This window comes from Ascochyta rabiei, chromosome 4, assembly GCF_004011695.2.
Source record: "Ascochyta rabiei chromosome 4, complete sequence".
Taxonomy (NCBI): domain Eukaryota; kingdom Fungi; phylum Ascomycota; class Dothideomycetes; order Pleosporales; family Didymellaceae; genus Ascochyta; species Ascochyta rabiei.
Window position 1 is genome coordinate 739,549 of NC_082408.1, and position 25,784 is coordinate 765,332.

A 25,784-nucleotide genomic window follows, 5' to 3' on the forward strand; every position below is an offset into this window, starting at 1 on the left:
CAGGCCCGACACGTGAAAGACTTCCTCATCAAGCCGCCTCTAGCGAGTGAACGCAACAGGGTATCTTCGAAACAGTTTCGTGACATCACAACTCTAAGTGAGGAACGAGCGTGAGACATTCAGGCGCAAGAGCAGGGAGCATCTTTGGTTCGAGCTTGGCAGACAAGCACCGTCGTGTTGGTTCAGCTGCACTGGCCAGGGTCTGCAATACATCAGTACCATGTTCAGACCTCGCTGCCTGAAGCAACAACTGGGGAGGAGCACTTACACTTGCGCGCTGTCAACGGCGAAGGGAAGATGCCGTTGGCCAGCAAGTCCTTCATGTCCCACTCAGGCGCACCCTCGGTCTTCCACGTCCAGAAGATCCAGCCGTTGGCTTTCTCGTATGCGTCAAGCTGAGCTTCGATGAAGCGCCCAATGTTCGACTTGTCCGCTTCAGACAGGCCGGCGACAGAGCCAGTCGATTTGCCGGTGCAGTCACCAGTCTTGCCAGCGCCGCCAAAGGTCCCGTCGTAGCGCGCGCCCTTACCCTTCCCGTTCAACCACTTGGCACAGTCGGTGATACCGCCAGTCCATTCGCCGCTGATTGTCCACTTGCCAGTGCTGGCCATTTGCTTGCCGAAGTCGCAAGCTGTCTTGATGTGGTCGTCGATGCTCATGGATACGGCATCGGTGGTGAAGATCTCGTAGTGATGAGTGTCGAGGAGAAGGTTCCACATGCCGGCACCCCAGTTGCCCCAGGAGGTGACGCCCTGGAAAGCATCGTGGAAAGTGACAGCGACGTTGGAGTCCTTCAAGTTGCCCCAACCATCCATGTAGAACTGGCGGACTGTGTTCATGTCGAGGTTCGGACCCAGTGGCTCGTTGAGAAGCTCGATCGATGACACAGCTGGGTGCGAAGCGTGATCGTCCCGAATCTTGTTGAGGACCTTGATGGTGTGATCCACAGAGTCGCCTTGTGTCCAGCCAACATTACCATATTTCCCCGAGTTGTCGAAGCCGTTTTGCGACTCGGGGGCTACCACTGTCAGCCACAAAGGATGACAAGAAGAACGATGTACTTACCACCGTGCAGGTCAATCATAACCTTCAGTCCGGCACCGCTGGCCCAATCAAGAGCTTCGCCGAGCTTGTCATACGCTCCTTGCACGTACGGCTCGCCGTCACGCGCGATGACACTCCAGTACCCGATCGGGATACGCACGTGGTTCAACCCTGCCTTTGCCATCTGGTTGAAGTCGTCTTGTGTAACCCAGGAGTTCCAGTGGCCCTGCAGTTTCGACTTTGCGGCATCCTTGCCGAGCATCTCAGCGAGCGTCCACTCATCTACTGCTGAGTTGCCCTCGAATAGGCTTGGGGTGATCCAAGGCTCAAGAACGAACCAACCACCTGTGTTTACGCCGCGAACTTTCTGGCCGTTGTAGTCAAAGGACGGCGCTCTCTTTGCAAGCTTCTCCGTTTCTCTGTGTAGCTGTCAGTTTCGCGACAATGAACCGGGATGATGAAGGCTCACAATGGGGAGGCGTTTGAGCCCAGAGCAAGCAGGCCAACAGCCAAAGCTGTGCTCCAGTGTCCGACCATGTTATCGTTCTTGGTATGTTACAGCTAATGAGCTATCTTTACAATGGCATCCAGTGTTCTGGATTAGAGATAGATGGACAGGGGGAGAGGTTACTCGAGCAACTCAAAAATATGTGTTCACGTTGCTACCCCGGGGACATGCACGACTTTAAACCCCAAACCTCCAACCCACATGCAAGCCGGAGGATCCGCCCAGTGTGCGGAACTGGGATCTTTCTCCCGTCATCCGCCACGACGGCAAACGCATGTCTCGTGGAGCTGTGGATCAAGATCGTCAGAAGCTCAGCTTTCTGCCAGCGAAGCTATGCCAGGGAAGAAGCTTCCAAGCTCGACCTATCACACACCCGTGCGAGTCACTCTGCTCGGAAGTGACGCAGCGGCGGGAACATTGCACAAGCTCTAACCCCTAAACCGCAGCTCTCCGGACTATGATCGTCCTCACTGGGTTTTCGGGAACAGTCGGTGCATGCAGGGTTCGAGCGTGGTGTTACACCGGCACGAGATGACTAAGGCAAGGGCAGAGCCAGGTACGCAAAGCTGATTGGTGACGTGTTTCAGGCGATGATGGTGCGATCAGCAGCGCGTGGCTCAGGCAGGCAACGGAGACGAAAAAGCAACGAATCGAAGGGACAGAGGGTGCTCACGCGGCCGAATGTGGATGGAGATCTTGGGCTGTTGCGGAGAAGTGGACGGCGTCGTTCTGGAAGCTTTGCACGTTAGTGTTTGGTGCTTCCAGAACCTGAGCAACAGAGCATCGCAATCTCTCAACATCGTAGGGTGCAGCGGAGAAACGCGTGTATTTCTCCCGTCCATACTGTGAGATATCAGGCTATCCTCGCATACTACTCGTTGGCACTGCAGGACCGTGATTCCTCTTGTTGTCCCGTGGATTTCTTCCTGGACCCTGCCAACCCCTGACCACACTTGCCAGGCTTCCAGAGCTTGCACGGCGGAAAACTGAATTGCGGGGAGCTAGCTATGCGTTGGTCTTCCAACCACGTCCACCGTCCACCGTCCACCGTCATCATCGAGCGCACGCTGATCCTCATCTTCCGTTCCAAGTCCACTGCAAGTTTTGCAGTCAGCAGTCCCAAACCCGCCCAATGACCCAGCAAAGCTGCTTACAAGGAACACCTGCCGGCCCATCATGATCCCTCATGCCGGTAAGACGCAGCCTTTGGCTTGGTTGCGCGCGACCATCGCCAGCAAGCGCACCATCGCCACCTCGTCGAGGCTGACTGATCATCGCGAGCGTGGTCTTGCGAGGACACGCGGGATGCGCACCCCGCGATCGCTTCGAGCCCGGCTTCACAAGGGCATGCTTTGCAGCACGGGGCGACCGTTATTCCCGCAACACGAGCGAATCGTTGGTCTTGGAACGACGGGGGGCAAATCTTGTCAGGGCCAAATGGGCCTTGCGCTTCATAGTGGATGATGGAGGCGGGCGGTGGTGCATGTACCACGCATTGTGTGTTGCTGGGTGACTTGGGGGCACATGGTAGGTAGGACGAGCACGTCCATCTGAGTGGTTCACGTTGCCGAACTTGTTTGCCTTGCTGCAACCAGCTCACTTTGTTGTTCTTGGTTGTCTCGGGTTATCACGCTGCAAAGTTGTGAAGCCCTCCAGCTCTCGGCGATGATGTCGGTGGTGCAACAGGGCCTCGGTACGCCGGCTGAGGCTTGCTGATGTCCGCGCTGACCGGTGTAATGTGAGTTTGGGTCGCGCCTGCAGACAGTCACTCAAGACTGCAAGCCGGGTTCGGGAGAGTACATCGTGAGAAATGTTCTTGCTAGTGCGCTGTGTAGCTTGGCGTTAACCGCGTGAAGTTGCCTAGTGGGAGAAGTCCGAGGTCACAAGCACACGGCCCATGTGCTGGATCGTCATTTTGGCTTGTTGTGGGGTAGACTTTGGGGGAGTCAGGCAGGACTGCGGGGCGCCGAATGCAGACTGATCGTCACGATCAGCTTGAGTTACGGATGCCGAGGCTGCAAGTAGGGCGGTGTAGGCGGATGGAAGCAGTCATGCGATTCTAGTACACCATATGACAGAAGCTGTGATGCACGCATCGTGCAGCTGAGGCACGATGGTACGGAACGCTTCCGCTGAGACGAATGCATGCCAGTTGAAGTAGACTTCAGCGTGCTCACCACCAGAGACGTGCTTCACATTGGCACGAGCTATGTATAAAGACGAGCGGTTGAGAGCATGTAGTGTCCAAAGTGAAATTCGAGAGGAGCATTCCTCTTCTTGTCCAGAGGAAATGACACCGTGCTTGTCTCCATTGCTTGCCTTGGACTTTGTGAGTGAGTAGAGATGCCCAGATAGAGAACTAAGAGAAGTAGTGGCAGGGTACTTGTGAATAGAAGAACGGGGCTAAAGACAGAAATCTTTGTCTGCTCAATTCCTGGCCTTCGCACGCACTACGCCTGACCGTCTCTTGCGGTTGGGACAGCGCTGATGCTGCTTGAGCAAAGGATACACCTTCGAGGTCATGGAATCTGCATCTGTTACCCGAGCTGCCCCTTGTAGGCCTTGCATGCGGTCATGGTTTTGCTTGCAAGTCTTGTGGGCCATATGTTTTGAGTGATACAGTCAGCGTCTCCACACAGATGTGAGAGGTCAAAACGCTCGACTTGACCGGCTAAGACGAAGCGTCCGACTGCAATGGTGTAAGTTCAAAGTGTACTGGTGACCGGTCCAGTCTCCCCAGATCGCTGCCCGGAGAGTCGGCCTGATGGTTTGGGCAAAGTTGCACTGCTTGGATGTGAGGAAAAGAAGGAAGAAATGAGCACAATGCTGAAGAGGCTCGCATGGTAGAGCCACTGAGAGGGCTACGCACTTCGCTGGCGGTGCTGATAGCTGCTTCTCATTGGTACGCTTGCTGTATTCCACTGCATCGCAGTCCATGCTAGCAGGTTGCGTGAGACTCTCCCAACAAGCTCCCAAACGTGTGCATACAGCATGACCGGCCCGAGTCGAGTTCGACAGCAACAAGTGTAAGTTAAAGTCTTCGTCAGTGCATGGACTATCCGACATTTGCTAGAGCGATCCGCAGCTTGTTCGCTGGCTTCGACGTTAAGAGGATCTGTTTCAGCTGATGATGTACGAAGATTACCGCCGAGTGATGGCCAGGAAATATTTCAAGTCCCTGCCGGATTCGGTACTTCTGCTTATCAAACAGAACGGTTTCTAAACGCCTCCATGTAGTCTTTTGCACGTCGCGTAGGGATGTATCGCAATCTGTCCAACATATTTACCGTTTCCTTTGTGAGAGCGCATGCTGAGCCACCCATCTCGTTGGTTCGAAGATGGCAGTCGTGTTCCTGCCGTTTCTATCGATGGTGTAAAACAGGGAAAGCGCCGCTTAGTCATGAAATCTGCGGGCGAAAACGCGGGCGGAAACCCAACTTGCCCCCCACAATACAGTACGATACACCGCTGTCAAGACAGCTTACTCAAGGTGAGGCCCACTATACACGCTTTGATACGACCTACACTACGACCGCAATTCCGCAGCTTGAGATCGCGTCCATATGCCGCAGTGTGCTGACAGCAATGGCAGCGTCTCAACGCGACCTCCGCGCCAACCGCAATGGGTCGACACGCGAATCCTGACATCCGTCGTGCCTTTGTAGAGTTTCAAGATGCAGATACGCCCTCGAAGTGTAACAAAGTCAGGTGCCAGCACTGCGGCTTCGTGAGAGCAAAGAACACAACCAGACAGATTGAACATCTCCAGGAGTGCCAGGCTTATCTCAATTCACCTGACGCGCAGGCACATCTTCTTGCGACCCAGAGTAGTCAGTCTATGGCCGAGCCAAATACTTCACAAGGTCCGAGTGCCATATTGAATGGCCAGCAGCCAAATCCAAACCTACAGGTAAACCGCCGCGGCCCCAATACGAAGCGTGCTCGCGACGGCCAACCCATTGCGCCCCATCCTATGCAACAGCACCACCAAGCGCCCTCCCTGACCAACCACCTCCTCACTGTTTGCTCGGGTCCCTTTGCTCAGGCGATACAACAGCCGTTTCTATCCCATGCTGGCTGTGGGTCACTGGCAGCAGGACCGCTGTCTCAATGGCTGGTGCAGGATGGGCACTATGCGAGAGGATACATACGTTTTGTGGGCCAGCTGCTGGCGAAGATTAGATTGCCGCAGACACAGAACTCGCAGTTCCATCCCATGTACAGAACCATGGACCTGCTCATCTCGGCGCTGAACAATATGCGCCGTGAGATGCAGTTCTTCGAGATTACAGCGACCAAGTACGGCCTTGCGCTGAACAACGAGCCGCCTTCACCCATCACGCGCGCGCTACAAGACCTGTTCGTGAGCGCCAGTAGCTCCAGTGCCTCCCTGCTGGAGGGCATGGTTGTTCTATGGGGTACCGAGCACGTACGTTCACTTCTGCTACTCCATCGACGATCTGAGCTGACGGCGTAGTGCTATCGCTCTGCCTGGCAGTATGCCGCGTCCTTCAGCACCTCGCTCTCGACTCCCAGCAACGAAAGCCATATCGTCGCCCTCCACCAAGCCTTGATCCCGAACTGGACATCGCCAGCCTTCAGCAAGTTTGTCGATGCTACACGTGCGCTTGTCGATGAGCTTGCCAACATCACCACCACTCGCGACGGCAAGGAAGAGATGCAACGCTGCGAGGAGATCTTCCGTCAGATATGCTGGTTGGAGCAGCGCTTCTGGCCAGAGGTCGATGGCATGGGCGAAGAGGGACACAGCGCGCAGCTCGGCCCCGCTCCTACGGGCCCGATGAACGCAGGTCTTGACAATAGAATGAACAACAACACGATCAACAACAATCATATGAACGGTCAGAACATGAACAACGGCCCCACAAGCAACAGCCGCATGAACAGCAGCAGTATGCAGAACAGTGGCATGGGCAACAGCGGCATGACCGGACCTGTAGGCGCGCAGCTGAGCAGACCCAGCATGACCGCTGCCATGATGGGTGCACAGAGCATGGGCGGGCAGAACATGGGCGGCCAAGGAATGAGTGGCTCTGTGATGAGCGGAGACGACGACACGCCCGGCAACGATGACGGTAGGAATAACTCCATGTTTTCCAACAACGGGCATGAAAGCCAAGGCCCGTGATCTGATACTCGACAGAGTCCACATCGGAGAACGAGGCCACCCCTCAGACGTCGAGCGCGCAACCAATCAACGCCCTGGCGAACCTGCCAGAGATGCCTCGAGGCACATCCTTCTGCCGGTTTGGGAACCAGCCATGCAACCACGTCCATTGCGCAGAACTCGAACGTCTTCACCAAGCGCAGCTGAGCGTGCGGCACAACGGCATGCATCACCAGCAGCCCGCGTCCTGAACGATCGTCTGTCCTCCATGCTCAGTCGTGTCTGAGTGATGGCATCGCAGGCACCAACATATCTGCGCAGTACACTCCACGCTATCGACAGTCTATGAGAAAGATATGCTGCCGGGACGTCGCAGCGAGAGCCGAGCGCCAGCTACTCAAGGTCCTCAGTGGTTAGGAATACATAGTGCAGGTAGGGACTGTGCCGTCTTGATGTCTGAAGGAATGAATGACTCAAGTGCGCAATCCCATCTCTCTAGGTGTCCACGGCAGATTAGCAGAAGCGTTGACATATTCCAAACCACCAAACGACTACAACACACCCTACCCATATTAGACAATTATTCTCAATCTACCAGAGACTTCCATTCCAGCCTCCATTATCGAAGTGGAGAGTTCATATCTATGTATCAAACCATTCCATCACCAACTACGCACCATACAAATCCCACACCCTACCCGATCCAGCCCCAGGTGAACGTCTCACGCCCTGCGAATAACTTCAGAAACTGGAATTCACGTAGCGGATATACCATTGCGCATTCCGTGCCCTACAGGTCTTGTGGTGGGCGTGCATCTGTCTGCGTGTTAGCAGGGCAGGGCACACACTGCCTTGCCAGATAGCTTCGGCGGGTAGTGCGTGGCCTGCCAAAATAGGGCGGGTAGGCGCTCCCCTTACCAAATTCACCCCCACCAAAACCACCAGCAGACTCACCTTGACCCCCCGCAACACCTTTTCGGTGAAAGCGCATCTCGCACCCTCTAGAACTGTATTAGTGTGCGCGTCCTACGATACTGCGCTCATCTTTCAGTAACCGCAAAGAGCAAGACGTTGTCGTGCGTAGTCATACAGCACCTGTAGAACCTGGTATGGCAGACAAAGACCAGGCGCCGCACAGTGCTACCTGCTACTCGCGCCTCGATCCAAAGCTGGCACAGTTCCGCACCATTGTCCTCTTACCTGGCGTCTGGTCAGACATCATCCAATGCCAGCTCAGGGTGCATCCTCTGGACAAGGCTCCCTACTATGAAACGATATCTTACGCGTGGGGAGACCCCGAAGACACACGGCAGATCATCGTGGATGGTGTACATCTTGCAATTCCCAGCAGCCTCGAACTGTGCCTCAGACATCTGCGCAGCCCTGAAAGCGCTCTGACAGACCTGTGGGCGGATGCCATATGCATCGATCAAACGAACCTAGAGGAGAGATGCATCCAAGTCAGCAACATGGGCGCTATCTACTGGAGATGTTCTGCCATGTATATCTGGCTTGGTATGCCTCATAGATCGACTGATGCACGCTCTCCGTTCGAAATGGTAACGCATTGGGCTGAAGGCAAACACTTCTACCAGTTACCAGGCTTTTCAAAGTCCAAAGAAAGCGGAGAGTGGGGTTTCCAGGAAAATCCAGAGTACCAGCAAATGTTCGAGCTGTTTACAGACTTCACTTCAAAGCCCTGGTGGACGAGACTGTGGTGTATCCAAGAAATCGCGTTAAGTCCTGCTGCTACTGTGGTCTTGGGCAAATGGCGATTACCGTGGGCTACAATAGTGAGCGCGCTCCAAACTCACTACCATCACGCATCGACTTGTTGTGCCGACGCCTCTGCTGTAATGCCAGCAAAGTATACCTACTTCTCCGATCATCTCCTCTTCCTTTCGCAGCAGTCTGACCTTACAGAACTGGACAGCGTTTTCCGTGCCTTCAGGCACAAGCTTTGTAAGGACCCAAGAGATAAAATCTACGGACTACTGGGTTTGCTTTGGAAGAACCGCGACATTAACCTCAGGCCCGACTATAATTTGCCGGTCGGCAAAGTCTACCTGCAGGCCACGGAAGCCATCATCTCGCAGTCGGCAGGAGATTTACAGTTTCTGACGGGACTTGGCCTCAATTCAGACTGCCATCACCTACCTTCATGGATTCGGAACTTTGCAGCACCTCTGACTACAGTCGAAGCAAGCTACGAGCGCTCCCGCTACCGACGATACAGTTGTTACCAGGCCAGCGCTGGAGCAAAGAGCGACATCAGCATAGTCGATGGCAACGACCTAAGCCTGAGAGGTGTCTTCGTCGACCGAATCCAACGCATAGGAAACTCAATCCAGAATAGGGATTGGACGCATGTATGGGAAGCCCTTCAGAACTGGGCTGATGTCGCTGAGCTCCCGGCTCTTGGGCAGGGGCATGTCTACGGGGTGTTGCAACAGCATTTTTGGCGAACCATCATGGCCGACGTCTCTCTTACAGACCTTGCCAGCGGTAGCTGGAACAGAATTCCAACGCCGACAGTTATTCCGATCGAGGATTGGTTCCTTGACACCGTCGATAATCTCCGTCAAGGACTAGAACCGCCAGTCACATCTTCAGTACACGCGCTGTACCCAGCAACCTATGGCCGGGCTTTGTTCCGCACAGAGTCAGGCCACTTTGGACTCTGCTTCCCGGACGCTCGTCCAGGCGATGAAGTTTGGGTGCTCGCTGGAGGCAGAGTTCCGTTTGTGCTTCGCGGTCTCAACAACACTACTGGCTCTACCACAGAAGCTGGTACGGGCCCAGAATCATTCAGGCTGGTTGGTGAATGCTATTTGCACGGTTTCATGGATGGCGAGGCCTTGCGTGCAGACGATATATTGATCCCTATACACTTGAAATAATGTGCTCATCAATGGAACAGATTCGACTAAAGAAACTGTTTAGGATATTGCTTCAACTATGCATGTCTGGGCTCAACATAAAGAATTGTTGAACGATTTATCTCGAATCCAGATCAGTTGATCCGCTCGGTTCTACAGCAGCTCTTAAGCTCATGATCTGCTGTCGTCAAGCGATACATTCCTCGGCATCTCTCAACAGTTACAGATTGCTATTCAACTTCCATTTCCGTCACCATGCATCAGCACCCAAGACTACCAAGCCGTCGCTACTGCACGCTAAGCTAGCTTGTTCACATGGCGAAGAACGTGGAAAAAGTGCAAAAGTAGTTCGAGAAGCGGCCCTTCTGTGGCGGTACTCAAAGCGGGGTTTCACCGGAGGAGCCCTGAGATCATGTTTCTCGCCTTACACAAACTAGTGCACGACTTCTTCTGTGGTGTTTGCAGCGTGGTTCACGCGAGTCGTTTTTCAGGGTCTATTGCAACACAACGAGTCGTACGAAGAACCTACAAACGTTATGGTTCAAGATGCGGACGGGAAGCATGGTGGGGCGAATGGAGGGGCTGCGAGCGCGAGCAAGAACGAAGAGCAAACGGAGAGTACGCAGAACACGCAGTATGATCAGATTGGATCCAGGTATCTGGACATTAAGTTGTTACCGGCTGCCGAGCCTGAGGTGCCGAGTATACTTGCTGCGTTAGGAGAGGGTGGCGTGAGGGGGTTCAAATGTCTTGGTATGCTTCATCTCAGTTGTCTCTATTCGAAATAATGTATGTCGAGAAGTGTTAAGGGACGTTACTTTACTCGGTTGCTCGGATCAATTCGGCCATATGTGTTCAATACTTTTCAAACACCATCAACAGACAGCAGTAAATATCTCTGTGCTCACAAAAGCACGACATCCACCCACCACCACAGCTCTTCCAGTTTCCTCAAACATATCCCGTTCAGCCATCTCAACCACCTCAACTCCTCACTAACCTATCAGACCTAGCATGCGGCACAGGAAAATACACGCACCTCCTCGCCACCCTCGGCGCAACCAGCGTAACAGGCCACGACATCTCCCCAACCATGATAGCCAGCGCCCTCACCACCTACCCACCCACCCAGTACCCAACCCTCCACTTCAGCGTCCAAGACTGCAGCATCCCCTCCTCCCTCCCCCCGCCCACCCACACATACGACCTCGTCTTCTCCGCCTGGCTCCTCAACTACGCCGGCTCCGAGTCCGAACTGACCAACATGTTCCGCGTAGCCGAACGCCAGATGGTCCAGGGCGCGAGATTCGTCGCACTGACGACCAATGCGCATGATCCGCTCATGGCGACGCCGAAACGTGCGTTCTACGGCCTTGACGTCCTGGTTCTGGACCCGGCGTACGTAGCACCTGACACGCGCGAGGTGGTGGGGATTCAGGCAAGGGTGCAGGTTGGCGGAGGGACGGAGCGGGGCGGGTTCGAGTTTGATGTTTTTCAGTTTAGGAAGGAGGTTTATGAGAGGTGTGCGGGGAGGGCTGGATTGGAGGTAGCGTGGAGGGAAGCGGTGGTGCCGGATGATGAGAGGAAGGGGGTGGGGTATTGGGATGAGTGGGTTACGAGGCCCACGTTTGCTATGTTGGAGGCGAGGAGGGTGGGGGAGGGAGAGGCAGGTGATGGGTAGATGTCAGTGAGCAGAGGCTGAGGAGTGTGTTGCAGATCGAGGGATGTTTCAAATTGAGGAATCATCGTGATTGAGAAAAATCGTCATTGAATTCATAAATCGAGCGTTAAGCTTTTGGTAACGTGGTTCTACTCCAAGCCCTGTTGGGTATTTCATCTCGTGTGTTCATTCCTGCTTGCAATCCGACTCGGATTTGCACTTAAGCCTTGGTCTCCTTGTTGTCAACAATCTCGACAGCGTTCTTCTCGTCAATGCTGCCAGTCTCAATGTCCTTGGTGGGCGCAAGGTTGGCACCAATGGGGCCTGCCTGCTCAAACTTGCGACCCTTCTTCTCAGGACCAAGGGCGGTGGTGGTGGCGATGCCGAGTGCGATGATGGCGGTCGCAACACCCATGACGGGTCCGTAGGCGGGCGAGCGCTTGCCGCCGTGAGTGGTAATCATGAGCGACTCGGCAGCAGCGTTGACAATCTGCGCAGAAGGTGAGGAGATCATGTTTCCGAGCTGGTATGTCAGACCGACAAAGGAGGAACGGAAGGCAGGGGGCGACAGCTCGTTGAGGTGGATGGGAATGACACCCCAGGCACCCTGGACGAAGAACTGGATCATGAAGCCAGAAGCAGACAGGCCGCGCTCGGTGGTGGGCAGGATCCAAGCCGGGATGAGCAGAGCAGACATGAGAGCGGCGCAGACAATGGTGCGGCGACGACCGAACCACTGCGAAGTGTAACCGAGGATAGTACCACCGACACAGGCACCAGTCTTCATGAGAATGGAAGCACGGGTAGAGCCAGCGGAGCTGAGGTGCTTCTGCTGCTTCATGAAAGTGGTGTACGAGTCCTGGCTGGTGTGGGAGTAGAAGTTGAACCAGGTCATCAGGAAGATGCAGTAGACGACCATGCGCCACTCAGCCTTGAGCATGACCTTGGTCTCGGCCCAGAAGGCACCAGGGGCTACGTTCTTCTTGCCTTCCTTCTTTGCGGCGATGAACTGCTGGGATTCGGGGAAGCAGATGCGAACGAGACCGACGAGGATGGAGAATCCAGCGCCGATCCAGAAGACAATCTTCCAGGTATTGGTCTCTCCGCCGACACCAAGGTTGGCGCAAGCTGCGAGAACGTAACCGAATGAGTAACCTTGCTGCAGGATACCGGACATGAGACCACGAGCGTTGACACTGGAGATGTTAGCTTGACGTTGAGCTGGAGAAGTCGGGTAACTCACGGGCAGTTCTCAAGGGCCATGGCAATAGCGTTACCGTAGACACCACCCATGAACAGACCGAACAGGGCTCGCACGGCGAGGAATTGGTTGAATGTACCACAGTAGATGGTGGCAATCTGGAGAAGACCGAGAATGATCATGTTGAGGACCATGGGCCACTTGCGACCGAACTTGTCACCAGCCAGACCGAAGAAGGCAGCACCGACAGATCGAAGCAGCAGTGTCAAAGTGATAGCGGTCGTGATGGATGTGTTGCTCCTGTGGTAGTAGGCGGCCAGTTTAGTGGTCTGGATGGAGAGGGCGTGGAAGTCGAAAGCATCGGCTGTCCAGGCAAAGAAACCAACCAGGAAGTAGGCCCAGTCCTTCAGACCCAGCTGAGCGAGCAGGCTGAAGGGATTTTTGAGAGGCTCAGGCTTCTGCCACTCGCAGGTCTCCTCGCCATACTCGTTCCTGACGACGACACGCTGGTCCCACTTGAAGAGGTCACTCCAAGCTTGCTTCGCAGTTGCGAAAGTGCCCTTTGCCAGGGGATCGGCAGGTCTGTTGCCAGAGACGGATGCCATGTTGTCGAGTAGGCTTGATCTTGGGAGAAACAATAAGAAGAGGCTACTCGTTGAGGCAAGACAGCTGCGCCTGATCAAGATGCTGGATCTCAAGGGCAGGGCAGGACCTGCTTAATATATGTCTTCCACGACATGCGTTTAGCGGGGAATCATGCCTCGCAGCGATCCTATCGACGCCCCGGAAGTCATCTGTAAGACAACACTTCATGGTGCATCTGGTGGCTTATGGCCAAGAAGATACCAAGACTGCCCAGCATTTTGGTATACAGTGGATGTAACGTCCTAGGCTAGAGTGAGCTTAGTCGACCAAGCATCCGCGGCTTGCTGAACGTATCAGTGTGTAGCCGATGGCCGGGTTGCGAAATGTGGAAACGTCGTATGCTGATCTCTTCCTGCTGGATTATGGGGATGAAAACCCCACGGGGAGAAAACGTTTTTGTCCCCACGATGCGGTACCGTAGCTCTGCTAGAACTGCAGTGCAGGCGATCTGAACGTGCACGACATTTGGGGTTCGCGTACGTCGCGCGCAACGGTCCTCCTGCATTCCTCTACCAAGCTGTTCGGCGCTGCTCAAGCATTGCCCGCGCTATCTTTCTTCTGAAGAAGCTTGCGCCGAGAGTCGACGCCACCAACATTGGCAGTGACCCCGCTGAGGTTTGCTGCGTCTTCGAGGTGCCGGAGGTCACAGCATACGACAGCCAAGAACGACGAAGCCTTTCGTGGCTTGCAGGCCGAGCTAGCAAATCGTCGGTCGGCAGCCTTAGACAGGCTTCTTCCAACACCCGTCGTTCAGTTTGGCGGGTCGCCGTGTTTGACGAATGTTGTCGAGGTCTTGGGGTGTCTTGCGACCGGTGAGAGATGGAAAAGCGAGTTCTGGAAGGGCACGCTCCAAAGGCAAGAAGGCCGAGTAGAGGAACGGGCCCACTTTTCTCGTGCCTAATACCTACTTGGTCTGGGAGCGTGCTCTTCTCGACGTTCGAGCGTTGGGTTGAAGCGCACCAGAAACAGCCGGCCCACATAGACTGCACACGATGGAACGGCGCCTGAGGCTACGGGATGCGGAAACGGAGAGGAGCCTTGGCAATCTCTAGGACTTTCGCTCAGCTGACGCGAAGGATGGCGACAAATGCTGGCGTGAAGGAATGGCAGTGGGATCTGATTGGACCTGGTGTGGGGAGGCGCACTTGTGGAAACTGCAAGCGGCCAACCAGCCTTCACTCAAACACACGCGCGATCCATGACAGCCTGCATCTCAGACCGGTCGCGATGACTCGTTTTGATTTCCCCTGTTTGCCCAGCTTGACGCCGTGCTGTCAGAAAAGCTCAACGGCCGTCCAAGATCTTCCAAGAGCTTGTCTCGTGCATGGCCGTACGATCCTGCGCGATAGCAAGAAAACGGACCGGAGCAAGCACATGGCATCGAAGACTATCGAATTTCCTAGTGCTCACGATCGCTGCGCGCTCATTTGTGTTGCGGGGTCTCCGTATCGACTCCAATCTGGGGTAGACAAATGGTGTGAACCTGGGGAAACCTCCGCAGACTTGCAGACAGCTCTCCAACTCTGTTCTTCACGACTCTCTCCGACATACGAGCACTTGGCCATCATCGGAAGTCCGACTACACGCTAGGATCCTGCTAACGAACGCCCTGCAAGGATGTTTGTCAACCGTGCGCCCGCATCGTACGTGAAAGAGCTGCCCAGATCTTGGAAACTCCACGCAAGCCAAACCCAGCACGTCCGAAAAAACTTACATCTACCAATGGTACCCTGTCCGCTCGTCGGCATTAGAACCGCCCAGACTCCAAGCCCGCGACCTGCTTTGCGGCTTGTTGAAGCCCCCTTGAAAGGAAGCATCGTGGCTTGACGCCGCCCGGTTCTTACCTAGAGCTTGCCCATCTGGGCAACTCCGAGTGCAAGGCTTGTGATCGCCGCGGCCGACCGAGGACGGACTTTTGCCGATGGTGCACTCGTCTCGTGGACCTCCGAACCTACATTTTCCGGCGGAGCCTCATCAGGCATCCAATAATCGCCACTGGAGCTCTGGGCGTACGTTCGGATCCTGGACATACGACATGGGCCAATTTTACCAGCGCGGCTAACGTGGCCTGTCGTCCGATCTTTGTAGAGTCCTGGGGAACTCTGGGGTGGACAGGATGCCCCAGACTCAATATCAGGCGGCTGGCTGTAACATCTCCTGCCGACAAAGATGCACAACACCAACATCGCAGGAATGCAAATTGCTGTTAAATGGGCGTTGTTCAGTTTCCCCTGACTTCGTAAATACATTGCCTGATAATCATTGTCGTATGAGGTGTGGATGTGAGTACCCCTGACACTTCAAGGCCTGCCTTCAGCCCACGCGGCCTCGTCCATATCGTACAACAAGACGCCCTCCTCTGTTGTCCTGCTCCAATCCATTCCTTGGGGCCTAGTGCCTTTCACTGAAATGCATGGGTTAGGCGCTTGCTCAGCGCCTTTCCGTGCGTCGACAGTCAGCTTAAGAGGTCTGAATAGTTGATGAGAATAAGTTCAAAGCCAAGGCATTGAGGGACTTGTAATGATGAAAGAGCGGCGGCGCCATAGATCCAGTATCATGTGGGAGCTCAGTTTCTGAGTCGTTTTCGCCATAGGTTTCGTACTCCAACGATCATTGTCTCTTCGATCGTTTATCCATTGAACTGCTCATGGTAGGCTGGTCCTGGTGGCTGTTAACGATAACAGTATTCCGTGGCCTTGCTCTTGCTTGTCATGCTACCCTCAATCATGACATGATTCATCACTTGTCTTCAATGATGTTGAGAGTGAAGGAACACTCACATATATACTAATCCAGGCATCAGTATCTTGGTGATCATCATTTTGCCAGTAGTTTGATCAAATGAGCAGACGAACTTTGCGCTTATCGGAACCTCCTAGTCAGTATACGTATCCTGTTATGCACAAACAAGGCTGGCTGGCGTGGTACGATAATTGTTGGTGTTCTCAGCAGAAGCGACGATGAAGGCTTCTGCACGTGCTTTCGCGTTCGCCAAGCCTTTCAGCCCTATCGCGCCCCCACGCAAACCCCAGCATAACGACTTCACATCCCCAACAATGCGCCGTCATGCCTCCGAACCGCACTGCGCAGACCTCGACCGAAGTTAAAAAGGCATACAAGAAGAACGGCGCTGCAATATCTGAGCGCACCCACAAGCAGCTGCAGCGCGGACATGACTTGGAAGAGCGCGCGGCGCGCGAGCGCGAAGCCGAGAAGAGGCGCAAGGCGGTGAAGGAGAAGCGCGAGGAAAGAGAGCGCAAGGAAAAGGCCGCGAGACAACAGCTTGGTGTTGGGCTAGCCACTCAGATGATCGGGTATAGCCACACGCAGGCGCACCTAAAGAAGGGCATGGAGGCGTTCTTGGGTGTCAACAAGAAAAGGCAGGATGATGAGAGGACAAGGAGGGAAATGGAGGCAAGATCGAGAGAAGAAGAACTGTCTAAGAAATTGGAGGCCATCGCGCAAAACATCGAAGAGGAACCGTTTGATGACGATGACATGGAAGACGTAATGTTGCATCTACCCGTGTTGGCTGAGCAGTGCGGAGAAAGCTGGGACGAAGATTTGGACGACAACACACTCCTTGAAGTACATGATCTGGTCATGTCGGATCCGATTGAAGAGCCTGCGCATGAACCTATATCAGTCCTTCCCTGTCCTGCAACCGCACAGCCTACCCCCCAGGCTGCAGCAAACAGTCCTCAACCACCGAATGTGTCACCGCAAAACGCCACGACGTCCAGCTCGAAGACACAATTATTACTCGGAGCGGACACACTGAACACCCAGCCGCCGAAGCTTGATGTTGGGAGCGGAGATATGGAGTTTACCCGCACACATGGCCCCATAAACAAAGCAGTGGAAGCTGTACTAGGCGAGCTGCCTGGCGAGACCATCGAGCTCCTGTCACAAGATACAGTCGCACTCACGTCAGACTGGAATCCTGCGCAAGGCCTGCTTTACAAGCTCAATCCTCTTGGGCTGCCCCCGCATCGATTGAGGGTCAAGGTGGGATGCGTCGTGGTGTGTTTGAGAGATCTGAACACAAGCAGCCAGCTGTCTAAGAGTCAGCATGTGCGAGTCTTAAGAGTGGAGAATGAGCGGTTGGATTGCCTTACACTGGATGGTCAGCTTGCAGGCACTCAGACCGTCATTACTCGTGTCCCGTTTCCAGCGAAGTATCGGAATGATGACAGATTCCCTTTTACGAGAACCCAATATCCCGTGCGTGTCGCAACCGACTATGCTCTACCAGACATATCGCGAGAGCCTGCGCAGCCTGGCTTCAAGCTGCCTTCAATCAACGGAAGGCCGCGACCGTCAGCCTCGGTGAAGATGGCACCTCCACCTTCGATCAAACCAAGAATTCAAGCGAGCTCAAACCCTGGCTTCAAGTTTCCAGGCATCCCTGCTTCCAAAGTGCCACTCCCAAAACCCTCTGCACCTGTAAAAACCACCATATCCAGTATTTGTACACTGGATGGGTGGGACGACTTTCTCGAAAGTGGTACGCAGATTGCACGCGAACTCTCCGCAGAAACCACAAGCATGAACTCAGTGTCGAACACTCTTGTCCGGCCATCGCCGATTGCCGAAACTTCGCCCCCGTTCTCGACACAGGACCTCGACTTTTCGCTAGACGACCTGGAGGATGAGCCGCAGGTACAGCTTGTAACCAAATCTACTAAAACTACGGAGGCTGTTACACCAACCAGAACAATCAAATTCCCACCTTCAGTCCGGCCTGGACCACTGTCAAGGACTGCAAACATACGCAGGATCGATACGCAGTCCGATCGTATGCCTCATCTCCTGGTTCAGCCGCAGAAATCGACACTGCTGAAGTCGAAAAAGCAGATGGAACCACCACCTAAACCTACAATACTCGCTAAGAAGCCTTGTGCGCCGGCATCACGCCTCGCCTCACCTCCTCTGTCAGTAACGACGGCCACTACGTCGAGGGCTTTCGATGACTTTGGCATGTCTACGCAAGACGCCACTTCCTTCTTCGACGACGACGATGACCTGGCTTTTGGATCACCGTCCATTGCTGTATGATCTCACGATACTCTTTGGCTGCTGTTGCTTGGGTAAACCTTTGGGTTTTTCTTTATTTTATTTTTGAATATACCCTCATTACATGGCGTTCACTGTTGAACAATAATATATCCAAGTTCTTGCTCTGTGCTGCTCTTGCCTACTTACACCACTGCCACAGGAAGCCTGAAATTGACCACCCATGCGTCGCGATGGCTCTACGTCCTTAGCATCGTCTCGCTGTCCAGTGATGTTGTGTATTAATCTACATCCTGGCATTGGCCCCACTCGGGCGCTTACATCCCGCCATACCTCCAGCCTAATGCACTGCGGCTACAAAGCACAACGTCTAGAAATGATTCTTCGGTCACTCGAGATGTTTGAGAGTAGGCTTGCTACCGACAGGTTCGCGCGCATTTGTATTTCTATCAGCACTGCCCCTTTCGAAGGGATGCATATGCAGCTGCAGCAATGCACACTACCCACTTTCAGAGACATGCTGACAGATCTTCTCACAACCTTCCTATCCAGCAATGAGGTTGGTCCCGGTTGCGCGGACCTAATTGCTTCTACTGCATCCTGATCCTACCGTGCACAGACGCTGAATCCCGCCCCCTGCATTCAGCCCCAAGCGGCACAGCCAGCGCTGCACATTAATACTCCGTGTACCCAAGTATGAGTCTCGCAGTCGATCCTCGCGTGGAGCAGTCGATTCCCACGTACGTTCATTGTCGCAGGTAGCAAATAGATCAAGATGGAAGGCATGCGTGGAGAGACCGCCGAGTCGAACTCTGGGCCCACCTTCCGCTCCGCAGCCTCGCGATTCCTGAGACCTAATTCTAGCAACGATCACTCCGCAATACACTACACCCCCGCACAGACGAACGAAATCAATGACATCGGTTCTCCAGACCATGCATCTTCGACGGGAAAGCAATCGCCTCACGTTAACCATGGGAGCGTCGATGCTACCAGCACAGCCAATAGCCATCCAGATCCAGCTTCGCATGTCTTTTGGAATGGCCTGTCTGTGTATGCGTTGACCTGGGAGTTTCTTGGGATCGTTATTTCGATTCTGTTCTTGATTCTAGGAGCATTTGTTGCGAATCTCAGAGGTCAGAACGAGACGGACTGGTCGAAGCGTATCCTTCAGGCGACGCGGATTGCTCCTTCCATCTGGCCTATCCTGTTTTCAGGTGTGCTGGGCAATGCGGTGCGGCGGTTTGCCAATTGGCGAGCCGAGCGTGGTATACAGTTGCTGGTAAGGAGGGTGCACGATTCAGAACATTGCGAATGCTGACGGTGACTCCAGGCGCTGGAGCATTTGATGGGCTCGCTCACGGTTGGTGTTGACTTGGCTATTCCCACTGCGAATGCTAACGCTTCTACTCTAGATGGCGGGCTCTTTCATAGCTATGTTCACTCTGTCGATGCTCAAACCGGCGTCGCTCGTCTTGGTCGTCTTGTGGGCATTCAATCCACTAGGCTCTCAGGCCTCGTTCCGAGGCATCTATCTGAAGGATGTTATAGGCTATGAGACAGGGAAGATTACGCACTACAATCCCAGCCTCAGCCTTCAGATGAACTTGACGATGTGGTCGTTCGGGATGCAACGCACAAAGCCGACCACTCGTGCGTTGTACTCGACACTCTTGTACGACATCGTTCCCACGATCCAGTACGTCGATCCCAGCAGCGCTTCCTACCAGGAAACGATGATGAAGCTCGGAGGCCCTCAGTCTGCTGCCATTCAAGCTGCTATGGACTCCTGGGGTAACGTCCGCATTCCACATTTGGAATACGCCGCTGGTTACGATCCGTCGAATCCTCATGAATGGGTTTCTATACCTTGGACAGATGCTGTGCAGAACTACAGCAGTTTGATGGGCGCTCGTTTCGAAGGCGTCGATCGCACCATTACGGGGAACACGACGTTCAATATGACCTCGAGCTACCAGACGCTGGATGTAAGTAGATTCTTTCACTTTATTCGCGAAGGTCGCCAGCTAACTTTGCGCAATCTAGTGCTCACCGTGGATAAACATCAAAGAAGCTGAAGCTCCAGAATGGACCTTGTCGACCTTGAACCAGAACTTTACGGATCTTATCGAATACGATACGCTTTCTCGCAATTCAACAATTCGTAAAAGCGATAGAGATTTACCCCGAACATTCTGGGTCGCGTCGTCTGCTGGTAGGACGTACAACAGAACGTACCCGGGACATCCTCGAATATTCTTTGGGTCTGGTCTTCCCAACGACGACCTCAAGCCGCCGCAACCAATGTCTGTCACGTCTTGTGGTTCTGCAACGACGTATGTCGACGTTCAAGTCACTTGCATATCCAAAGGGTCAGGGACCAAACTCAACTGCGGTGTCGATGCAATGCGAAAGATGCATACACCCCCAGAGTCCGAGGAGCATAACCTCTTGGAATCGTGGCGCGTCAGGGAAGAAACTGGAGTCAACCTCAACCCTCAAGTTCCAAACTACTTCCTAGACGGTTTCATGGATGTCATCGACGATAATCAAGGCGGCAGCGGTGTCTCTAGCGTCGTGGAATGGTATCTTCAAGACCCCTCAACAGCATTCGGCCCAGCCGCATACACAAGACTTTTGCTTGCCGATTTGAAGGACGTGGACATCAAAACAGTAGAGCAGCGGTTGAGTCTGCTGTACAATACCCTGTGGCAGCTAGGTTGGACATTCCAGACAGTGAATAGCGGTAACTGGACCAGAGATGAAGGTATCGACAATCTCTCGAATGTCACATCCCATACCATCAAGCCGCTCGAGCCGGTGTACGAACTCGACATACCGTGGCTGACCGTCTATTTCGTCTCCGTGGGCGTAATGTTCCTCGCTGCGGCTGTTTCGCTCATTCTGCATGCGAAGTGCACAGCACCTCCGATCCTGGGTTATGTCAGCAGCTTGATCAGAGACTCGGTGTTCTTCGGCGATAGTGGCATACAAGGGAATAGTATGGAGGGCGGCGCAAGTAAGGCGAGTAGGCTCGGGAAGATGGAAGTTAAGATTGCAGACGTATGGAGTGAGGAGACAGTGGGCAGAGTTGCTTTCGCGCCGGCACAAGGTAGGGGGGTAGTAAAAAAAGGGAGGTGGTACGAATGAGCCACGCATATGACGGCGGTGCATGCCTAGAGGAAGCCATACGGAGCATGCGGTGCCGCCTACGCCGTAGTCGATGAGAATCGGTCAATGGATCTCCGTATGCACAGATGCGATACACTATCGAAAAGTCCGGGAAACTATGTCAGGGACTTCGTCCATCCACCACTTCAAGAGACGGATCCACGGTGTCAGACTGTCTGAAGTGGAGCATTGTGAGCTTCTCGAATCAGGCAAAATAGAGTTTATTACCAGCAGACTCTGAATAGGCGCAAACGATAGCGCAACACCGCCCAGGCTTCCATGTCTGACCTTCAAACACACAAGAACTTCACCAGAGTAACGAACCCAGTGCTGCTGTCCCGTCAGGCGATAGAAACAAGTATCAGGGCGTGAAAGGGAACTGCAATGCTGCACTGATCACCAAGCTAGCGTGTCGATCTAGCGCCATTCGGCTCCCCAAATCCGCTTGCCGTCGTGAAACCGCGGGCCAGCGAAACGAAACAATGAACACTGTGCATCAACACGTCCGCTCACCACCAATCCCAGGCTTCTGGGGATAGGCTCCGTGCCGACATGCTGTCAGCCACCATCCTAACATGACTGCACCTGCCGCACCCGTGAATTCATACTGACGCTGACAATAACCTTGAACACGGTATGCTGCTGCTCTGCTGACAGCAACGCGCAATTGTGCGGCCACAGTCAGCTCTACAGGACTCGCTTCCTCTTGCTTGTCGCAGTTTGAGAAAGGCAGTCAGCCCACATGGGCGTCTCAGACGGGCGTATTTTTGGGATGTCGTCAAACACCAGAGCCAGCGCTCACGACAAACTGGCTCGGCTAGCTGATCGGCGCGCCGCGTAGCACCAAACCGGCTGCTGTCAGAAGTCAGGGTCTTACTACCAAGCACTGACATTTTTTACTCGCGGGAACAACAAGGTGCGTTTCGATGGCTGCTATTTACGACTTGGCTGCCGTTTGGCGGCCGGTTCTTCGTCGCGTCGTACCAATGTGTGAGGGACAGAGTTTATCTGGTGTATTTGCGGTTAGGCGAATAGGACGACCGTGGGAATATGCAGGGCAGCGTGTTTGAGGGGACAGTGAATTGAGTTTGAGCTTATCGCTTCGTGATGGAGGTCAGGTATGTATATAAGATGGATGCCTCATCAGCTGAAGAGGATCATCTCAACAGCTCATCAATTCACATCAACTACTACTCAATCCCACTTCAACAACTCAAACTCGAACACCGACCTTCAAATCAACAAACAAACACCAGCACCAATATGTCTACCTTCCACATCGAGACTTCCATCGGCAGCACCGACCCCGCCGTCGTCATCGCCGCCCTCCACAACCACGAGCTGATGATCAAAACGCTCTGCCCAGCCCTCGTCAGCTACGCATTCGAATCCGGCGACAAAGCCACATCGGCCGTCTACACGGTGACAGACAAGAAGCCCATCGGCCAGGTAAGTCACTTTCCCCACCTCACCCAACACCCCACAGTGCCGCAATCTGACCAATCCCCAGACCACCTTCAAACTCACTCTCACCAACACGCCCGGCGGCGTCGACTCGCTCGTCAACGCCAAACCCCCCGTCGGCATCCTGACCATCGCCGCCACGTGGCGTGTCGCAGACGGCAAGCTGACCGAGGACGTGGTCATTGACGGTAACTTCATGATGAAGAAGGTTGCCAAGGGGAACGTCGAGAAGACGCACCCGGAGCAGCACACCAAGTTGCTGGAGGCTGCTAGGGCTTAGAGAGACGATTCGTTGGTTGGTGGCTTGGTGGCTTGGTGTCAGAGAGAGAGAGAGAGAGAGAGAGAGAGAGAGAGAGAGAGAGAGAGAGAGAGAGAGAGAGAGAGAGAGAGAGATTGGTCGTGGGAGCGCGTTTAGCGCGTGTTTGAGCGGCATTGCGTTGCATTGTATTGTACTGCATAGCACATACGGCATAGTTTGGAGTTGTTTTTTCGAATCGATTGCTGGTTACTTTCCAAAGTGTTTGCTGTTGCGTCTGCGCGATCGTGATGGGGGTGCCTGGAGTTGCTTGTTTTGCGTCGGAGCTTTGCACCAATCTCACTCGGCACTTGTAATTCATCGCAGACTGTGCAGCCCGCGCAGGACCAAACGTGAGGCCGTGCAAGCAAGCTTGTGTCAGCTGTGGGCGCTTGTTTCCTTGCGGTAATATATTTCGAGATGCTTCGGAGCAGAGTTTGGCTGGAAGAATTTTATTCAATTGGGTAAGCTGATATCAACTACTACGAACGAAACACTAAATGCCACACAACAGAACCGTAGCAAGGAAATTCTGATCCTTGTTCAACCATCGGGGAGACAAATGATTAAATCTGGCAAGCTACAGGATGGATAAAGGATGGTTGATCACAGGCGAGAGTCGGGTACTCGTCAGGGAAGGAAGATAGCAACTCAGCCATGCCTGAATCCCCATGCCCTAACGTAGCTAGGGACACTTGTTCCTATCCACACAAAAGATCCAAAGACAATCTTTGATTACCTTGCACTCCTCAATCGGTGGAGGAGGCTCTTTCTTAGGAGGAGGTGGCGGAGGTGGAGCTACGTCAACATTATCGTGGTCCTCGACAGGCTCTTCGTCCTCTAGGGGATCGTTTTCAGGTTCATCTTGTTTAGGATGTTCGGAGTCCTCTTCTTTAGGAACTTCAGGGCCCTCTTCTTTCGGATCTTCAGCGTCCTGCTCTTGTATTTGGCGGTCGACTTGGTCGCGAAGGGCATATACTCCACTGCGCAGACCTTTTGCTAGAGCCGCAGTCTCGGGCAGTGATGCTACGAGCTCCAGCGTGCCTGACAGGTGGAGGGTGATGATCTGCAGGTTCTCGAGCGCAGGATTCGAAGGGACCCTGAGGGGCACAGTCTGTACAATGCCCAGGACGGCAGTACTCTCAACGGCCAGTGAAGCAAGCGAAGCAAGAGCCGCTTCTGCTGCAGCTAATCCTGCTGCGTCCGCGACAAGATCCGAGAGTGCGTGGATTTGACGCGTCATCTCTCTCGTCAGATGCTGCACCGTTCTGGCAAGACCGTGAAGTTCGGTTAGCTGGAGAAGCTCGCGAAGCTGTTGCGCAAGGTGCATGCGCTGAGCTATATCCATGCCGACCTCTGCCAATAATTCGTTCATTACGACACAAGCGGCGTCACCCAGGATCCTAGTTGGTGACTCGATGAGGTCTTTGAGGAGGCCCGAGTCAGGTCTGTTGGGGAGGTCTGGTTTTTTACCGCCCCCTTTCTTCAACTTATTGCAGATAGTTTTGGACAGCGTGGTACCAACAACGGCGCCGAAAGCGCCGCCAACAACGCCTCCGGGTATTGCGCCTTGCTCCCAATCGTCATCGGTCGAGTTGCCACTGAAGATTTTCTTGCCGGATTCTTGACTGACGATAGCAGACCCCATGCCAGATGCAGAAGCGGAAAGTGCTTCGCACACACCGTTGGCCACACCTTCGTCGTGTATCTTGATAGGAAGTGTAAGCATGGAGCTGATGAAAGCGGCCATGACGGCGCCATTCTCGAGATCAGTCCTCCTCTGCTCGTCTTGCCTTTGAACAACATGAGTTGAGTTTGCAGTTTTGAAAGCGGCAAGTGCGCCTTGAGATACTAGCCACATGGCTGGCAAGGTCCCCAGGCTTCCATTGAACATGGCATTGAAGTCAATTTTCTCGACTTGGTCGACGGCTCTTCTTGCAACAGGAGAAGCCGAGGTACTAGCAAGGTATAGGCCAGATATGGCGAGGAGTCGAATCGTGGTGAGATGCATTGTGATGTGTCTGTCGATGGTAGCTGAGTAAGGTCAGCGAGCAGCCTTGCTGTTGAGAGGAGTCTGCTTCACAACGGAGGAGGAGCGTGTCTTAAGCTAGGTTCTGACACTCGGTAGTGTGGGTTTGTGATTTATTGCGCGGTCAACCATGGTTAGATCGTCAAGTTCTGCGCAAACCAATTTTCCAGAGACCAGAGCGTTAAGGGTCGAGGACTAATCTTCGCCTTCAGGCGCTCAGCTTCGATAGACACACGGTACACTGGACTGCGAGAGGTCATGGCGTGGATATCTCGCTTTAACGTGTTTGTGGCGGCGCATCATGTTGGTAGAGTAAAGTCCCTGTGGCGCGTGGTTGGTTCTCAAGTCACCGAACCGTTCGGTTTACTACACGCCGAAATCTGGTTTGTACCGGTAGGGCACCGAACGTTCGGTGCTAGCTATAGTGAATTTTGACGCATCACGCCAAACCTGCTCCTCTTCCAATTAGCTGAAATATAAGCCAGGGTAGGCTTTATTTTAGATAAGTGCGGGGGAATCTCTCGACCTCTACCTCTACTTCCCTCTTGACCTTGACATCTACCTCTTCTTACCTTGCCGTGTGCCAGATTCATCTACAACCAGATAGCCTTTGGATAGATCGCGTGATTCTGGCGTATTTGAGGCTGTTGTGTGGGTGGTTAGGGGACGGGAGAGTACCCGTTAAGTGTCAAGAGTGAAGGAGTATTCTCCAAATAGCAAGAACACTAGAGCTACATCTAATCA

At 53.9% G+C, this 25,784-nt stretch overlaps 10 protein-coding genes across 10 annotated transcripts, besides 6 other annotated features; 7 read left to right on the forward strand and 3 right to left on the reverse strand.

Annotated features, from left to right (window-relative positions):
- Positions 1–182: 182 nt before the first annotated feature.
- EKO05_0002674 (Glucan 1,3-beta-glucosidase) lies at positions 183–1,581 on the reverse strand (the record flags this gene model as incomplete). The annotated part of the gene is made up of 4 exons (XM_038938032.1): positions 183–202; positions 269–1,018; positions 1,066–1,463; positions 1,514–1,581. 4 exons carry the CDS (start codon positions 1,579–1,581, stop codon positions 183–185), a joined length of 1,236 nt encoding a protein of 411 aa, XP_038801267.1.
- Positions 1,582–1,654: 73 nt separating this feature from the next.
- EKO05_0002675 (uncharacterized protein) lies at positions 1,655–1,984 on the forward strand (the record flags this gene model as incomplete). Its single annotated transcript, XM_059635963.1, has 1 exon — positions 1,655–1,984. One exon carries the CDS (start codon positions 1,655–1,657, stop codon positions 1,982–1,984), a length of 330 nt encoding a protein of 109 aa, XP_059491946.1.
- Positions 1,985–4,952: 2,968 nt separating this feature from the next.
- EKO05_0002676 (uncharacterized protein) lies at positions 4,953–6,931 on the forward strand (the record flags this gene model as incomplete). The annotated part of the gene is made up of 4 exons (XM_038937710.2): positions 4,953–5,042; positions 5,145–5,981; positions 6,030–6,648; positions 6,717–6,931. The coding sequence occupies 4 exons, from the start codon at positions 4,953–4,955 to the stop codon at positions 6,929–6,931; spliced, it is 1,761 nt and encodes a 586-aa protein (XP_038801268.2).
- Positions 6,932–7,789: 858 nt separating this feature from the next.
- EKO05_0002677 (uncharacterized protein) lies at positions 7,790–9,580 on the forward strand (the record flags this gene model as incomplete). Its single annotated transcript, XM_038945111.1, has 1 exon — positions 7,790–9,580. One exon carries the CDS (start codon positions 7,790–7,792, stop codon positions 9,578–9,580), a length of 1,791 nt encoding a protein of 596 aa, XP_038801269.1.
- Positions 9,581–10,095: 515 nt separating this feature from the next.
- EKO05_0002678 (uncharacterized protein) lies at positions 10,096–11,240 on the forward strand (the record flags this gene model as incomplete). The annotated part of the gene is made up of 2 exons (XM_038937746.1): positions 10,096–10,312; positions 10,567–11,240. The coding sequence occupies 2 exons, from the start codon at positions 10,096–10,098 to the stop codon at positions 11,238–11,240; spliced, it is 891 nt and encodes a 296-aa protein (XP_038801270.1).
- A 199-nt stretch (positions 11,241–11,439) lies between these two features.
- EKO05_0002679 (uncharacterized protein) lies at positions 11,440–13,025 on the reverse strand (the record flags this gene model as incomplete). The annotated part of the gene is made up of 2 exons (XM_038937790.1): positions 11,440–12,415; positions 12,463–13,025. The coding sequence occupies 2 exons, from the start codon at positions 13,023–13,025 to the stop codon at positions 11,440–11,442; spliced, it is 1,539 nt and encodes a 512-aa protein (XP_038801271.1).
- Positions 13,026–16,131: 3,106 nt separating this feature from the next.
- Positions 16,132–18,123, forward strand: EKO05_0002680 (uncharacterized protein; the record flags this gene model as incomplete). Its single annotated transcript, XM_038945112.1, has 1 exon — positions 16,132–18,123. The coding sequence occupies one exon, from the start codon at positions 16,132–16,134 to the stop codon at positions 18,121–18,123; it is 1,992 nt and encodes a 663-aa protein (XP_038801272.1).
- Positions 16,253–16,310: a tandem repeat.
- Positions 16,913–17,301: a mobile genetic element.
- Positions 16,946–17,298: a mobile genetic element.
- Positions 18,124–18,856: 733 nt separating the features above from the next.
- On the forward strand, positions 18,857–21,231 carry EKO05_0002681 (uncharacterized protein; the record flags this gene model as incomplete). The annotated part of the gene is made up of 4 exons (XM_038937726.1): positions 18,857–19,363; positions 19,415–19,444; positions 19,497–20,069; positions 20,128–21,231. 4 exons carry the CDS (start codon positions 18,857–18,859, stop codon positions 21,229–21,231), a joined length of 2,214 nt encoding a protein of 737 aa, XP_038801273.1.
- A 1,284-nt stretch (positions 21,232–22,515) lies between these two features.
- Positions 22,516–22,996, forward strand: EKO05_0002682 (uncharacterized protein; the record flags this gene model as incomplete). The annotated part of the gene is made up of 2 exons (XM_038937840.1): positions 22,516–22,701; positions 22,763–22,996. The coding sequence occupies 2 exons, from the start codon at positions 22,516–22,518 to the stop codon at positions 22,994–22,996; spliced, it is 420 nt and encodes a 139-aa protein (XP_038801274.1).
- A 40-nt stretch (positions 22,997–23,036) lies between these two features.
- Positions 23,037–23,109: a tandem repeat.
- Positions 23,110–23,145: 36 nt separating this feature from the next.
- Positions 23,146–23,178: a tandem repeat.
- Positions 23,179–23,696: 518 nt separating this feature from the next.
- On the reverse strand, positions 23,697–25,022 carry EKO05_0002683 (uncharacterized protein; the record flags this gene model as incomplete). The annotated part of the gene is made up of 1 exon (XM_038945113.1): positions 23,697–25,022. The coding sequence occupies one exon, from the start codon at positions 25,020–25,022 to the stop codon at positions 23,697–23,699; it is 1,326 nt and encodes a 441-aa protein (XP_038801275.1).
- A 538-nt stretch (positions 25,023–25,560) lies between these two features.
- Positions 25,561–25,614: a tandem repeat.
- The last annotated feature ends 170 nt before the right edge of the window (positions 25,615–25,784 follow it).